This window comes from Papio anubis, chromosome 14 (assembly GCF_008728515.1).
Source record: "Papio anubis isolate 15944 chromosome 14, Panubis1.0, whole genome shotgun sequence".
Classification (NCBI taxonomy): Eukaryota; Metazoa; Chordata; class Mammalia; order Primates; family Cercopithecidae; genus Papio; species Papio anubis.
In genome coordinates, this window is record NC_044989.1 from 43,874,039 (window position 1) to 43,888,946 (window position 14,908).

Below are 14,908 nucleotides of genomic sequence, written 5' to 3' on the forward strand. Positions count from 1 at the left end.
GCGCGGGCTAAGAGCCCGGGGAGACTGGGGGCCAGCCGCGGCCGGGACGTCGGGCGCTGCGGCCGGGGACCCGCTGCTGAGATAGGCAGGTGAGAAGACCCGGGGACGAGGGGCCACCCCAGAGTCCCTGCCACCCTGGGATCCCGCCCCCTTGAGTGCGCGCCATCCCGGGGGGCTCGCGGGGCCAAGGTTTGGGGCGCTGGGAGGAGCGGGCGGGCAGGGACTAGGGGGATGGAGCGGACTGACTCGGGATCCGCCGCCACACCTCCCGTCACAGCCCGGAGTCGGCCCCCAAGTCTGGATGTCGCCCGGAGAGGTGGGCAGGGGGCGGTGGCCGGCGGTCCCTCGCCCCCTTGGGCTCCCGTGACGTTCTGTTTGGAAACATCGGGCCCGGGCTTCTGGCGCGGCGCGAGCGGTCCCGGAGGCGCAGCGGGGCAGCCCAGGGTTCCCGCAAAGAGGAACCCGTGCGGTCAGGGATGCCGCGCTAGTCTTGGGCTTCGGGAGATCCACCAGGATCTCCGGGGCGAAACTTTAAACTCAAACCTTTAAAGAGGCATTTTGTACACCTGGAGTTGCTGGCACGTCAAAGCACCCTAAGGTGACCTACCCTGAAACCACTGTCCCCGAAGTTAGTAGGACACTTTTTAAAGGACAGCACTTTTTACCCGTGGATTTTATTGTGCGTAACGCTGTGGAAATAGAAGTCGAACCACCCTTACATTGGAAAAGCGCTGGTGGTGGGCTACCTGAGGGTCACTGCTTTCTTTGTGAAAATGCCAGTCTTGGAAGCCTGGCCCGCACAGCGGTGTGTCCCAGAGGAGTGTGCAGCGAGGAGCTCCGGGCAGGGCCACCGAAGGGCAGGCGTTGCCCAAGTGGGGCTAGGTGGCGGTCAGAAGGTTCCTTAACCAAGGCATGCCTCAGTCTCGTCTAGAAAGATCTTTTACACACACACACACACACACACACGATTACCTAACCCAATTAAGGTGTCCCTTAAGAGGCAAAAACTAAAGAATATCATAGAGGCTAACGCTGCGCTTCATCAGGGTAAGCCTAAGTAGAAGAATTATTTCATTTCTTTTTCTTTCCTTTTTGGGATTTGGAAGAGAAACAGGAAGTCAGAGAGTCAGAGAAAAGAGCATTCACTCCACAACTGTAAACAGTTTATCTTATGTCAGTAAATATTTCCAAAAGTCACTGGGGGTATTTGGAACACCAAGACTTTTTCCTGTCCCCTGAAGTGAAGATAGATTACTTTCAACTTCAGAATCTAGACATGATAGATTCCTTTCAGGTTCAGAATCTAAATGTGGTATTTTATTTATTTAGCAGTCGGCTATGTTATATAGTTACATATATAGTCTCAATGTTATATAGTTCTATAATATTAGTGGTAATGAAAAGGATGGTGGATATTGTTTAAAATTAGAATTTTTAATGGCCCAACATGGTGCACTAATACAACAGTTGCTTTGTACTTGTTACCTAACTGAAATTACAGAATGAAATGAGGGAATCAGGTGTCTAGATCTCAGTGCAGACCATTATCCAACCAATTTGCAGTTTTGATTTATTATGACCCATTAATAGGGAATGTAGATGTTAAATGCCAATTTAATAATATTCTTAAGGCTTTGCTACTTCACTATAAAATATATAAGTAGCATAACTAAAGAAATAGGTATGTTTAACTTTGAATTAATTTATTTTGTCATTATCATAGCAAAGTGCTCTAGGTAAGATATATGTATGATACTTTTCATATTTGAGGTTGACAGTTACCTCTCAATTTTTCGAGTTAATGGTGAAATTCTTGGCAGGGATAGCCACAAGTTATGGTTCATTCAATTTGTAAATGTGGTCCTAGTATACATCTATTTAAACGGCGACTTTTTCTTTAGTCATTTGTAAATACGTGATTTTTAAAATTGAGATCTTAATATAAGTCATACACTATAAGATTTTTCCTTTTAAAGTATACAGTTCACTGGGTTTTGGTATATTCACAAAGTTGTGTAGCCATCACCAATATCTAATTCTAGAATATTTTCATCACCCCAAAAAGAAACCCCATATCCGTTGTAGTCAGTCTCCGTTAGCTTCTCCTAACAGCCCTTGGCAACCACTAACCTACTTTCTGTCCTTTGGATTTGCCTCTTATGGACATTTCATATAAATGGACTCATACAATATGTGGCCTTTTGTATCTGGTATCTTTCACTTAGCATAATGTTTTCAAGGCTCTTTCATGACTATAGCATGTATTAGTACTATATTCCTTCTTTATGGCTGAATAATATTCCATTGTATGGATATACCACTTTTTTTTTTTTTTTTTTTTTTTTGAGACAGAGTCTCATTCTGTTACCCAGGCTACAGTGCAGTGGCAGGATCTCGGCTCACTGCAACTTCTGCCTCCTAGGTTCAAGCGATTCTCCTGTCTCAGCCTCCCTGGTAGCTGGAATTACAGGCCTGCACCACCATGCCCAGCTAATTTTTGTATTTTTAGTAGAGATGGGGTTTTGCCATGTTGGCCAGGCTTGTCTCGAACTCCTGACCTCAGATGATCTGCCTGCCTTGGCCTCCCAAAGTGCTGGGATTACAGGCGTGAGCCACTGCACCTGGCCAGATCTACCACATTTTATTCGTTCATCTGATGGTGGGCACAGGCTGTTTCTACTCTTTGGCTATTATGAATAATGTTGCTCTGAACATTTATTTACAAGTTTTGGTGTGGACGTGTATTTCATCCCTTGGCATATGACCCCATCCCTTGACATATGACCCAGCAACTCCAATGCCAAGTATAAAGTTACCAATACTTTTTATTGGTATACCAAATATAAAGTTACTCCAATAACTTGGTAACTTTATATTTAAACTTTTTTTTTTTTTGAGATGGTATCTCATTCTGTCACCCAGGCTGGAGTGCAGTGTATGATCATAGCTCACTGCTCAAGTGATCCTCCCACCCAGGCCTCCTGAGTAGCTGGGACCACAGGTAAGCTCCCCCACGCCCAGCTTATTTTTCAATTTTTTGATAGAGATGAGGTCTTGCTATGTTGCACAGTCTGGTCTTGAACTCCTGAGCTCAGAGATGAATTCTCCCACCTCAACCTCTCAAACTGTTGGGATTACAGGTGTGAGCCACTATGCTGGCCTATTTAAACTTTTGAGGAACTGTAAAACTGTTTGCAAAGCAGCTGTACCATTTTTACATTCCCACCAACAATGTATGAGGGTTCCCATTTCTCTACATCCTCACCAACCTTGTTAGATGTCTTTTTCATTAGAACATCCTATTTGATGTGAAGTGGAATGTTGTTGTGACTTTGATTTGCATTCTCCCTCCTAGCAAATAATGTGCTTATTGGCCATTTGTATATCTTCTTTGGAGAAATGTCTATTCAGATGATACTTTGCCCATTTTTATCTATTTATTTATTTTTGATTTATTATTATTATTGTTTTTAGAGATGGGGGTCTCCCTCTGTCGCCCGGGCTGGAGTGCAGTGATGTGAACATGGTTCACTGCAGCCTCAACCTCCTGGGCTCAAGTAATCTTCCCACCTCAACCCCCAAGTAGCTGGGACTGTAGGCATGCACCACCATGCCTGGCTAATTTTTTTTTTTTTTTTTTTTGGTATTTTTATAAAGACAGGGTTTTGCCACATTGCCCAGGCTGGTCTCAAACTCCTGAGCTCAGGCAGTCTAACCGCCTTGACCTCCCAAAGTGCTGGGATTATAGGCATGAGCCACCATGCCCAGGCCTTTGCCCATTTTTAAATTGAGTTATCTTTTTTTTTTATCATTGAGTCCTGAGTCCTTTATATATTCTAGACACAGATCCCTGAGATATATAATTTGCAACTATTTTTGCCATTCTGTGGATTATCTTTGCACTTTCTTGATAGTGTCCTTTGAAACATAAAAATTTAAAAATTTTGATGAAGTCCAATTTATCTATTTTTTTCTTTGATTCCTTGTGCTTTAGGTGTCATATCTAAGAATCTGTTGCCTAATCCAAGGTCATGAAGATTTATACCTGTTTTCTTCTAAGAGTTTAGAGCAAGCTTGTCCAACCTGTGGCCTGCACTTGTAAACTTTCTTAAAGCATTATGAGATTTGTTTTGCAATTTTTTTTTTTTTAGCTCATCAGTTACCATTAGTGTTAGTGTATTTTATGTGTGGCCCAAGACAATTCTTCTAAGGTGGTCCAGGGAAGCCAAAAGATTGGACACCCGTGGTTTAGAGCTTTGGCTGGTACCTGTAAGTTTGTGATCCATTTTGTGTTACTGTGTATATACGGTATGAGGTATGGGTCCACATTTATTCTTTTGCATATGGATATCCAGTTGTCCCAGCATCATTTGTTGAAAAGACTATTCCTTCCTCCATTGAATGACCATATCACTCTTGCCAAAAATCAATGTGAGGCTTTAATTCTGGACTTAACTTTGTTCTGTTTGTCTATATATCTATCTTTATGCAAGTACCACACTGTGTAATCAAGGTACTATATAGCTTTGTAGTAAGTTTAGAAATGGTAATATGTGAGTCCTCCAACTTTTCGATTTTGTTTTGTCTATTCTTCAGCCCTTGAATTTCCAGGTGAATTTTGATCAACTTGTCAATTTCTGCAAAAAATGCAGTTGAAACTTTGATAGAGATTGCATTGTGTGTGTATAGTCATTTGCAAGTATTGCCATCTTCACAGTATTAGGTCTTCCAATCCATGAATATACAATTTCTTTCATTTATTTAGGTATTCTTTAACTTCTTTCAGTGATGTTTTGTAGTTTTCAGTGTACGCATCTTGCACTTCTTTTGTTAAATTCATTCCTAAATATTTTATTAGTTTTGATGCTATTGTAAATGGAATATTTTATTATTTTCTTTTTTGGATTTTTCCTTCCTAGTGTATAGAAAAACAATATGTCGATCTGATTTCCTAAAACCTTGCTAAACTCTATAGTTTAGTAGTTTTTTGTGGATTCCTTAGAATTTTCCATGTACATGATCATGTCATTTGTAAGTAGAGATAGTTTTATTTCTTCCTGTCCAATCTAGATGGTTTTTTATTTTATTGTCTTGCCCTGGCTGTTATCTCTATTACAATGCTGAATAGAAGTGGTGAGAAAAGACATCTTTGTCTTGTTCCTGATTTCAGGGAGAAAACTGTCAGTCATTTACCAGGAAGTGTGATGTTAGCTGTGGGCTTTAGTAGATGTCCTCTATCAGGATGAAGAAGTTCCCGTCTATTTGTAGTTTGTTGAATATTTTTATCATGAAGGGGTGTTGGATTTTGTTGAATGTTTTTTTCTGCGTCTGTTGAAATGATCATCTGGATTTTTGTTCTTTATTCTAGTCACATGGTGCATTACATTGATTGATTTCAATTTGTTGATAAACATGCACTCTTCATATTATTTTTAAAACTGTAGACATTTTACTGTAGGACGTAAGCAAGTTATTTTACATGTAGAGCAAAAATTGACCAATATTAACCTTTTGTCCTTTATATTATTCACATGGTGCATTACATTGATTGATTTCAATTTGTTGAAAAATATGCACTCTTCATGTTATTTTTAAAACTGTGGACACTTTACTGTAGGACATAAGCAAGTTATTTTACATGGAGAGCAAAAATTAATCAATATTAATCTATTAACAAATGGGTAAATAGACTCCTCTTATTGCTTAAGCTGAAGAGTATCCCTACATTTCTGCGGAATTATATTGATAGTTCAAGACTTAAAGATGCCCCTTTCAGGACTACTTTTCATTTTCTAGTATTGCATCCATATTTTCTTCCCCTGTTCACTGTAAAGCTAATAAGGAGAAAAATGAAGCAGCCCCAGAACTGTGAACATATTTGTGATCAACAAACTGCATTATCTACTCCTAAATCATTGCTAGTAAATGCCAGTGTGAATCATTAATCATAAATGCTAATATGGGTAATGGAAAAGGTTATTAAGATTAATCTCCTTAGGAAAAACCTCAGAAAACAATGGGGTGAGGATTCTATGAAAACAAAGAAATGGAAAGAGAATGACTTCCAGCTCTACAGTAATACGTTTCCTTTAAATTAAGGCTAGAATTTAGGGACATCTGAAGGCTTTAAGAGGTTGGGGTGCTCTTAATAAATGTTGTAGTCTTTTAAGAATAATTCTGCTTATATTTATTTCTCACATACTGAATGATATTGTCAGTATTAATGTGAAAATTGATTTAAGTACAAAACAGTCTTTATGCTAGGAAAATAATCTTTTAGTGGGTTTTTAGCAGCATAAAGTTTTTAAAAACTGGTATAGGATTAGGGAGGGTGCTATATTACACTAAATACTGGGAAAATCAATGTGGTTATATTTTTAGAAAACAAAAGAATAGTATACTTCAACTGCAGTTCTATTCCAGGGCTCTGAGAGTTTTGCTGTCACAGTTCTTCGTAACTGAGGCTTTCCATTCCTAATGTAAATTTCATAGCAGGGCAGTTCATAGCAAGGGGAATTCAGAAATACATTATTAGGCTGCTTATTAAAAATAGCCTGATAAAATATTACCAAACATTTAAAACTAGCTTTATGAATCTCAGAGCCAGAAACCATCATGCTTCCAAAATCAAGTAACACTTCAGAATTTCAGAACCAATTCCCTTGCATCTTGTCCTCTCCCTTACAGTGCTTCTCCCTGCAATTAATTTCCTCCGAAAGGAAAGTTAATATGGAAAACACGAATTCCAGATTTACTTCATATGGCTAACTCCAAATTGCATGTTCATATGCCTTCTTTTACATCAAATAAAAATTACGCAAACTTGTCAGGATCACGACAACTTATGCCAAGGACCTCTGGCTTGAAAGACTTAACCTGGACCTGGCCAAATTGAGAGTGGTGATAAGGAATCATTATAGTAAAAATCCAAACTGTAAATTGTAGCAATTGAATCAAACTGTAATACTTCCTTAAATTTCAGAATATGGTAAAATTATGAGCTGATAGATTCAAACAATCTTATCTGTTAGGCACAGCTAAAATAATAACACTCTGTGTTTATGTGGTGGTGTTATACTGTCTGTTGTTCTACTAGAAATAGCAGTACTTCATTTGTTCCTCACTACATATCCACAAGGAATAATGGTTTGTTGTCAACATGCCCCTTTTTCTGGACTGGCTAAACTGAGACCTAGAAAGGTTAAGTAGCATAGTTGGGCTCCAGCCTTAGTCTCCTATTTCCCACTAAGTTCTTTCCATAAGCCCTCACCAGTTCTGGAATTTGCCTTAGAATTTAAAACTTGTACATGGATCTCACTAGAGAGTGATTAGAATGTGTACATCGGATAATTTAACAAATTATCCTGAATGTTAATTGTGTTGTACCATTTGAATGTTTTTTTTGTTGTTGTTATTTTGGTTTTTTTTTTAGAATAAATATGGCAGAGCTTTCTGAGTCAGAAGGACCAGTAGATTGGAAAGAACGATGCGTAGCTCTGGAGTCCCAGCTCATGAAATTTAGAGTTCAAGCGAGCAAGATACGAGAGCTCTTAGCAGAGAAGGTAAGCTTTCTCCCTAAGCTTTGTTATTAAATGTCAGCTATTGAGGGCCTGTTTCATATATATTAAATAATCTCAGTACTTTGGGGGTTGGATTTAATTTTTGTCAAGTGTTTGAAGCTATATTTGGCATATTCTTTGCCAGTGTTAGGGTAGATTGGACTTTAAGACAAAAAATATTTATTTGCAAATGCTAGTGTCATATATGAGGACTGTGTGTGTTTGATGAATGTAGACTTCATTCATTCCAGAGAGAAAGCTATAATTTATTTGATTTTATTAGAGGAGTATGACAGCTTTGATCTACTAAATGTTTATAAAAATCACATTGAGGGGATTATAGAAAAAATTATCTATTGGTAGTAAAATGTGTTTATACCATATTTGAAAGATGTATCTACTTAGGAATCTGTGTTGGCTAAGTATATATTACTAAATTCTCGCCTGGGCTAGAATTGAGTTTAACATAATTGTATGCTTTTCTAATCATGTACTTAGAATTTCATTTATATTACAGGAATTTTTTTGCAAGTATATGTATAAAACCAATAGATTTGTTCATTTATTCATTCAACAAATATTCTTTGAGGGCTAATTATGTGTTAGACACCATTCTTAATACTACAGTTACATATGTGAACAAGACAATCCATGTTCCTATTTCCAGGGAGCTTGCATTCTAGACCTGTGCTGTCCAATACAGTAGCCCCTAGCCACATGTGGATGGATGTTCAACACTTCAAATAAGGCTAGTTTGAATTGAGATGTGTTGCAAAAGTAAAATAAATACTGGATTTCAAAGTTTTAGCATGAAAGAAAGAATGTAAAATATCTCAGGAATAATTTTTATATTGATTATATGTCAAAATGATATTTTGGATATTGGGTAAAATAGGCAATATTAAAATTAATTTTACCTACCTCTTTTTACTTTTTAAATGTGTCTATTAGAAAATTAAAAATTACACCTGTGGCTCATATTATATTTCTATCGGACAGCACTGTCTGTATGAATGGATGAATGATATTAGTGGTTATTCAGAATTGATCAGAAGAACTTACAGGTGGTTTCTGAAACAATAGTCTGCATAATCCTTTTGGGATAGAGACTGCTACATGTATCATATCTCCAAAAAAGGTATTAAATATTCTTTTCATTGCTAGCCAAGAATCTCTTAGTGCAGAATTATTCTAATAAAATTCAGTGAAACATCATTCAGTCTAAGCTTGCATATATATCATCTCAAACTTTTGGGCTTTAACGTCTTTTAGGTGAAAGACTAAAGTTATCCTTACTCACTTTGGGTCAAGGATGACTCAGTAGTCAATCAATGAATCAATCCTGAACTTCAGTGTGCTTTATTTATTGATATTCCAGCAAAAGTATAGCTTATAAAATCCCAGTTTGAGTATCGACAAGTTGGAGAAGTTTTTTCTAACATAACTTAGTGACTCATCTTTTATCTTTTGCTCTTTTCTCAATGAAAATCATTTTCCATGTTGTACTATGATTTATCTGGTTATTTTCAACAACTCCAACTGCCCCATACAGTGATTTTTGTCAAGATTCACCAATTATGTCCTTGTTACTAAACCTCATAGACACTTCCCAGTTGTTGCCTAAGCCTCTCAGCAGTTGACACTGTTGACCACAGGATCCCTCTCAAAATTTTCCTGGTTTTCTTGACTTCTGTACTCATTTGGCTTCCTTATGAACTAAGTAGAAGGTATCACCTTATTTGGGTTCCAATTAGTTAACCTTTAAATTCTAAATTTTTTGGCAACATTTGTTCTGTTCTTTAGAAAGCATATTGCAGCAAGTTTCTCAATGAGTGCCCATTTTAAAAATAATACAAGTGTTGTTATCTCCGATAATTTCTCTATAAGTAAAAGAGCTTTTTTATTATTAAGTTTATGCTATTAAATTAAATGTTTTCTTTGTCAGTGAATGAGCATTGATAGGAATATTATTTCAGAATTGCTGTTCTAGTTGTGGTTTCTTTTTCTTTAATTTTCTTTTTTCTTTTTTTTGGTCTGTAGTTTGTATCTGTGACATAAATTCTTTGGCAGATCTAAGAAATGGAATTATTCTGATGTGTTTTACACATTGGAAAGTAGATAAATGTGCCAAGTTACTCATGGCTTCCCAGTAAATATATTCAACACAAAAATATGAATAAGGATTTTCACAATATTTTCTGTTATATTCTATTATGAATATTTTTCTCAGGTTTAAAATTTATTTTGGTCTCCATCCATGTTTTAATGAAAATACCTAATATTTATTGATTTATTATGTATAGGATAAGCACGGTATAGGTATGATTTATTTAATTCTTATAACAACTTGTGAAGTAATACATTTTGTTGTGCTCATTTTATAGATTAGGAAACTGATGCTTACTATGCCAAGAAATCTTCTAAGTGCTTTAAATATATAAACTTTTAAATCCTTTTAACTATCCTACGAGGTAGCTACTGATATCATCCACATTTACAGAAGAGGAAACTTAGGCATAGAAAAGTTATTTAACTTGACTGAGTTCACACCAAAAAGTGAATAATGGAGCCAAGATTCAAACCCAAGGCATTCCGCCTTTTTAAGCCTGAGGCTTAGCCATCACCCTCTATGGCCTTTCTAATTTTCACCTTCCTTGCCTTCTCTGATATATCTATTCACTCATCCATTCTGTCCTCTATTCAGCCATGCAACATAAAAATCCACTTCTGCTTGGGGGCAGGTACCTGTGTGTGTGTGTATGTATGTATGTATGTAATATTAACAATTTACATAACATTACTTATTTTTCAAAGCAAACCCCATGGCATTACTTCTAAGTGCCAACTCGAGTCAAATGTTGCATTCCAGAGACTGGTCTGGTCCTATCCACCTCTTTGGTTTTGTGTTAGCACCAGTCAGCCCCAGGGCTTCTCCCTAATAGTGCTCTATACTTTCCCCCTAAATGGATGCAGGCGCAAGGCTGAAGATTCTTGAGAGAATACTAATTTGGTTCTTTAGCTCTTTGCCAGGAATTGTAGCCAACTTCTCTTTCCTGCAACAGTTCTAGTTCTTAGTTCCACTTTATTGGTTATGGGTATAGGAAGCTGACCCTTGGGGCCAAATATGGTTCCTAAGTCTTTACTGCAACCATCAACTAGTTTAAACCCCACAGTAACCCTATGAGGTGATTGTTATTATCCTCAATCCAGAGAATTAATATTAAGGCTGAGAGTAATTGAGTAGCATGCCCAATATCACACAGCTAACAAAAAGCAGAGCTGCCGTTAGACCGTAGATCTTTCAGACTTGTGATGTAGCTAGTAGAGTGTCTGGCACATAGAAGTAACTCATTATTATTTTCCTGTGTCTTTCTGTTTTTTTGTTTTGTTTGGTTTGGTTTTTTGAAATGGAGTCTTGCTCTGTTGCTCAGGCTGGAGTGCAGTGGTGCGATCTCAGCTCACTGCAACCTCCACCTCCCAGGTTCAAGTGATTCTTCTGCCTCAGCCTAATGAGTAGCTGGGACTACAGGCACATACCACCACGCCTGGCTAATTTTTGTATTTTTAGTAGAGACAGGGTTTCACCATATTGGCCAGGATGGTCTTGAACTCCTGACCTCATGATCCGCCCACTTTGGCCTCCCAAAGTGCTGGGATTATAGGCGTGAGCCACCGTGCCTGGCTTTTTTTCCTGTGTCTTTGTGAATGGACACACTGGTTAAGTGAATGGGGAGGTGACCTAAATGTAATTACATTTGTGTGTGTGTGTGTGTGTGAGAGAGAGACAGGGTCTCACTCTGTTGCCCAGGCTGGAGTGCAGTGGTGCAATCTCGGCTCACTGCAACCTCCACCTCCTGGATTCAAGTAATTCTCCCACCTCAGCCTCCCAAGTAGCTGGCATTACAGGCACGGGTCACCACATCAGGCTAATTTTGTATTTTTGTTAGAGACGGGGTTTCACCATGTTGGCCAGGCTGGTCCTGAACTCTTGACCTCAAGTGATCTACCCATCTCGGCCTCCCAAAGTGCTGGGATTACAGGCATGAGCCACCATGCCTGGCCTTAAATGTAATTACATATTGATAACAGATGTATTTCTGAATTTTTTACGGAAAAATATGTGAGATGATCTAGGTGTTTTTATGATTAGAGATGAATTTCAATTATATATGCCCTATATTTTTGGAGATGAAGTTGGAGAATACATGGGATCTTTCAGAAAAGTTGTTTTGCACCTATTTTTTTCATCACAGTTTCCAAGTAACTTAGAACATTGAAGCTTGTGAAGAAAAAGGCCTTATTGAAGTCTTGGGCAAATGCTGCTGTAAGTGGGAGAGGTCTTTAGAGGAATTTAAGGAATGGTGTTGGAAATATCCCTAGTATGCCAAATATAAACTCTTCAGGGAAGCTGAGATTTAAGTAGTTTTCCTACTTTACAATATTACTAGTTAGTTTTCTGAGTCAGGGAGGGAAAAGGGAAAGTTTCTTTGTAAGTTGAAGTGAAATGTTATTTCCTATGAGTTAGATTTTCAGTGAAAAGGAAAGGGAGAAAAATATGAAGAATTTTCCCTTTGGACATCAGCATGGCTCGCATAACCTCATGCTACCTCTACCTGATGCGGCATTGCCATTTGGAATTTCCTGCCACTTGGCATTTCTTTTGTGAATGTGATCCCCTTGAAGCAGCCTTGGATTGTGTCATAGGAATAAGGAGTCCTTGGACAGCATAGCATATGCTTTTACCCAACAATCCAGTACAATATCATGATTAACCTATTTAAATTATACATTCCCTCAGTTACTCTACTGGCTTGCCTAATGTTTCACAGTGTCTAATGGAAATTCTCCATATACTAACAATGAGACTGTACAGGCTAATTTAAATGTCACATCTTTGGTTACTGGTTGAAGATATTTATTATAAAAACATAAAATAATGTTTGGTGGTAGAATGTTTCACGGGGTCTGTGGGGGAAAAGACAGGAAGAGAGACACGTGGCAGGGAACTGCTGTCCACATCAGTGGATGTGAAGATCCTACAGGATTCCACCTAAATTAACCAATCCATTAAACAAATTTATTTGTGTACGATCCCTTTAACAGTGAGAGGCTCTGTAAGAATACAGGCTCAATGGCAAATTTCCCTCTACCACTTGTTGCTAAGTTCACTTTGGCTACAGAGGGTACTTCTGTAGTAGTAAATTAAGCACTAGGCTTAGAATTTGCTGCTTCATTTTGTTATTACATAATTGGCCTGTTCATAAAATACTTATTTTTGTCCAAAGCCTGATATGGGACAATAGATCATTTCAGGTTTGTTTTTCTTTTTTTTTCTTTTTCTTTTCTTCCTTTCTTTTCTTTCTTTTTTTTTTTTTTTTTTTTTGAGACGGAGTTTTGCTTTGTCGCCCAGGCTGGAGTGCAGTGGTACCTTCTGCCCCCTGGGTTCAAGTGATCCTCCTGCCTCAGCCTCCCGAGTAGCTGGGACTACAGGCATGCACCACCATGCCCAGCTAATTTTTGTCTTTTTAGTAGAGAAGGGGTTTCACCATTGTTGGCCAGGCTGGTCTCAAACTCCTGACCTTAACTGATCTGCTCACCTTGGCCTCCCAAAGTGCTGGGATTACAGGTGTGAGCCACTGTGCCCGGCCATTTCAGGTTTCTTTTACTGACATAAGATAGATTGGCTATGGAATTAGCCCAAGGGTTACATCATATTCTCTATTGTGAAAGTATAAACTTACATGAATATTGTCTGCGTTGCTTTTTTGAGTATTTTGCAAAGTTATTGTCCAGCATGAATGATTATATTAATAGAAACAATCACTCAAAAACAAAGCATTACCTTTCTTCTTTTCTTTTTCTTCCTTTTTTTTTTTTTTTTGAGATGAAGTCTCACTCTGTCGCCCAAACTGGAGTGCAGTGGTGCGATCTCGACTCACTGCAGCCTCTGCCTCCCGGGTTCAAGCGATTCTCCTGCCTCAGCCTCCCAAGTAGCTGGGACTGCAGGCTTGCACCACCATGCCTGGCTAATTTTTTGTATTTTTAGTAGAGACAGGGTTTCACTATGTTGGCCAGGCTGGTCTCGAACTCCTGACCTCGTGATCTGCCCACGTTGGGCTCCCAAAGTGCTGGGATTACAGGCGTGAGCCACTGCGCCCGGTCAGCATTACCTTTCATACTACTCTTATATTTAAGCTGGTTTTAAAATAATCTAAGTTTTATTGGATATACCTAATGTATATTTACATTAATACAATGTGAAGTGTTCAGAATTTATAATCTGTAATATAGATTGTGAAAATGTAGTGATTATCCTTTATCAAAGTTTATCCACACATCATAATTTTTTGGAGTTAAAATCTTTTCATTCATTCGTTCATTCATTCATTCATTTTGTTCAGTAAACATTGAGTTTCTGTTATGTGTATTCATTATGCCTTCCTCAACCATTGTTGTATAAGTAAATCATCCAACATCTGGAGAGAGAGCACTTAGTTTTTTCTAGGCAGTGGCAGAATTCTGTTAGAATCTCAGATTTCTTTTTTCTTTTCTTTTCTTTCTTTTTTTTTTTTTGACATGGATTCTTGCTCTGTTGCCCAGGCTAGAGTGCAGTGGCGCTATCTTGGCTCACTGCAACCTCTGCGTCCCAGGTTCAAGTGGTTCTCCTGCCTCAGCCTCCCAAGTAGCTGGGATTACCGGTGCCCACCACTGTGCCTGGCTAATTTTTGTATTTACGTAGAGACAGGGTTTCACTGTCTCGGCCAAGCTGGTCTTGAACTCCTGACCTTACGATCTACCCACCTTGGCCTCCCAAAGTGCTGGGATTACAGGTGTGAACCACACACCCGTCCCTTAAATCTCAAATTTAGCCTCTCTTGGTTATATCTCTATCCCTTTGTTTCTTTCTGTGATAAGTTCCCTGATAACATGTAACTTAGCATTGTTCCTGTTATGGATGTTATGCCTTTAAGTTACAGATAGAAGATTTCTAGGCTGAACGAATAGCAGACAAAGGACAGAAATCAAGACGAATGCTTTTCAGCTAAGATTTTGTGTGTGTGTGTGTGTTTTTCTTTTTTTATTTGAGACTCTGATTTTCATATAGTTCTGTATCACTATACACTGTGTGCATCTGGCTTATAAATTCTATAGCACCTGTGGTTCAACTAAAAGGGCATTAGGGAATCAGAACATGAAGACTGAAATCCCAGCCATGTACAAGGCATGTTCATTCTGAACATCAATTTCCTAATCTCTGTAATGGGAATAACAATTCCTGTCTCACAGCATAGCTGTGAAATAGTGTATTTGAAAGTACCTGGCCGGGTGCGGTGGCTCAAGCCTGTAAT

General features: G+C 38.4%; 1 protein-coding gene across 3 annotated transcripts in view; it reads left to right on the top strand.

The window, feature by feature from the left end:
• PLEKHH2 (pleckstrin homology, MyTH4 and FERM domain containing H2) overlaps positions 1–14,908 on the top strand; it is a 124,969-nt gene that overhangs the window by 668 nt on the left and 109,393 nt on the right. For all 3 annotated transcript variants that reach the window (XM_031655126.1, XM_021924790.2, XM_021924791.2), the window contains exons 1-2: positions 1–89; positions 7,433–7,562. The exon at positions 1–89 is cut by the window's left edge. In XM_031655126.1, coding sequence (XP_031510986.1) covers positions 7,440–7,562 — 123 coding nt within the window. In that variant the 5' untranslated portion in view covers positions 1–89; positions 7,433–7,439. The remainder of the gene's footprint in view (positions 90–7,432; positions 7,563–14,908) is intronic.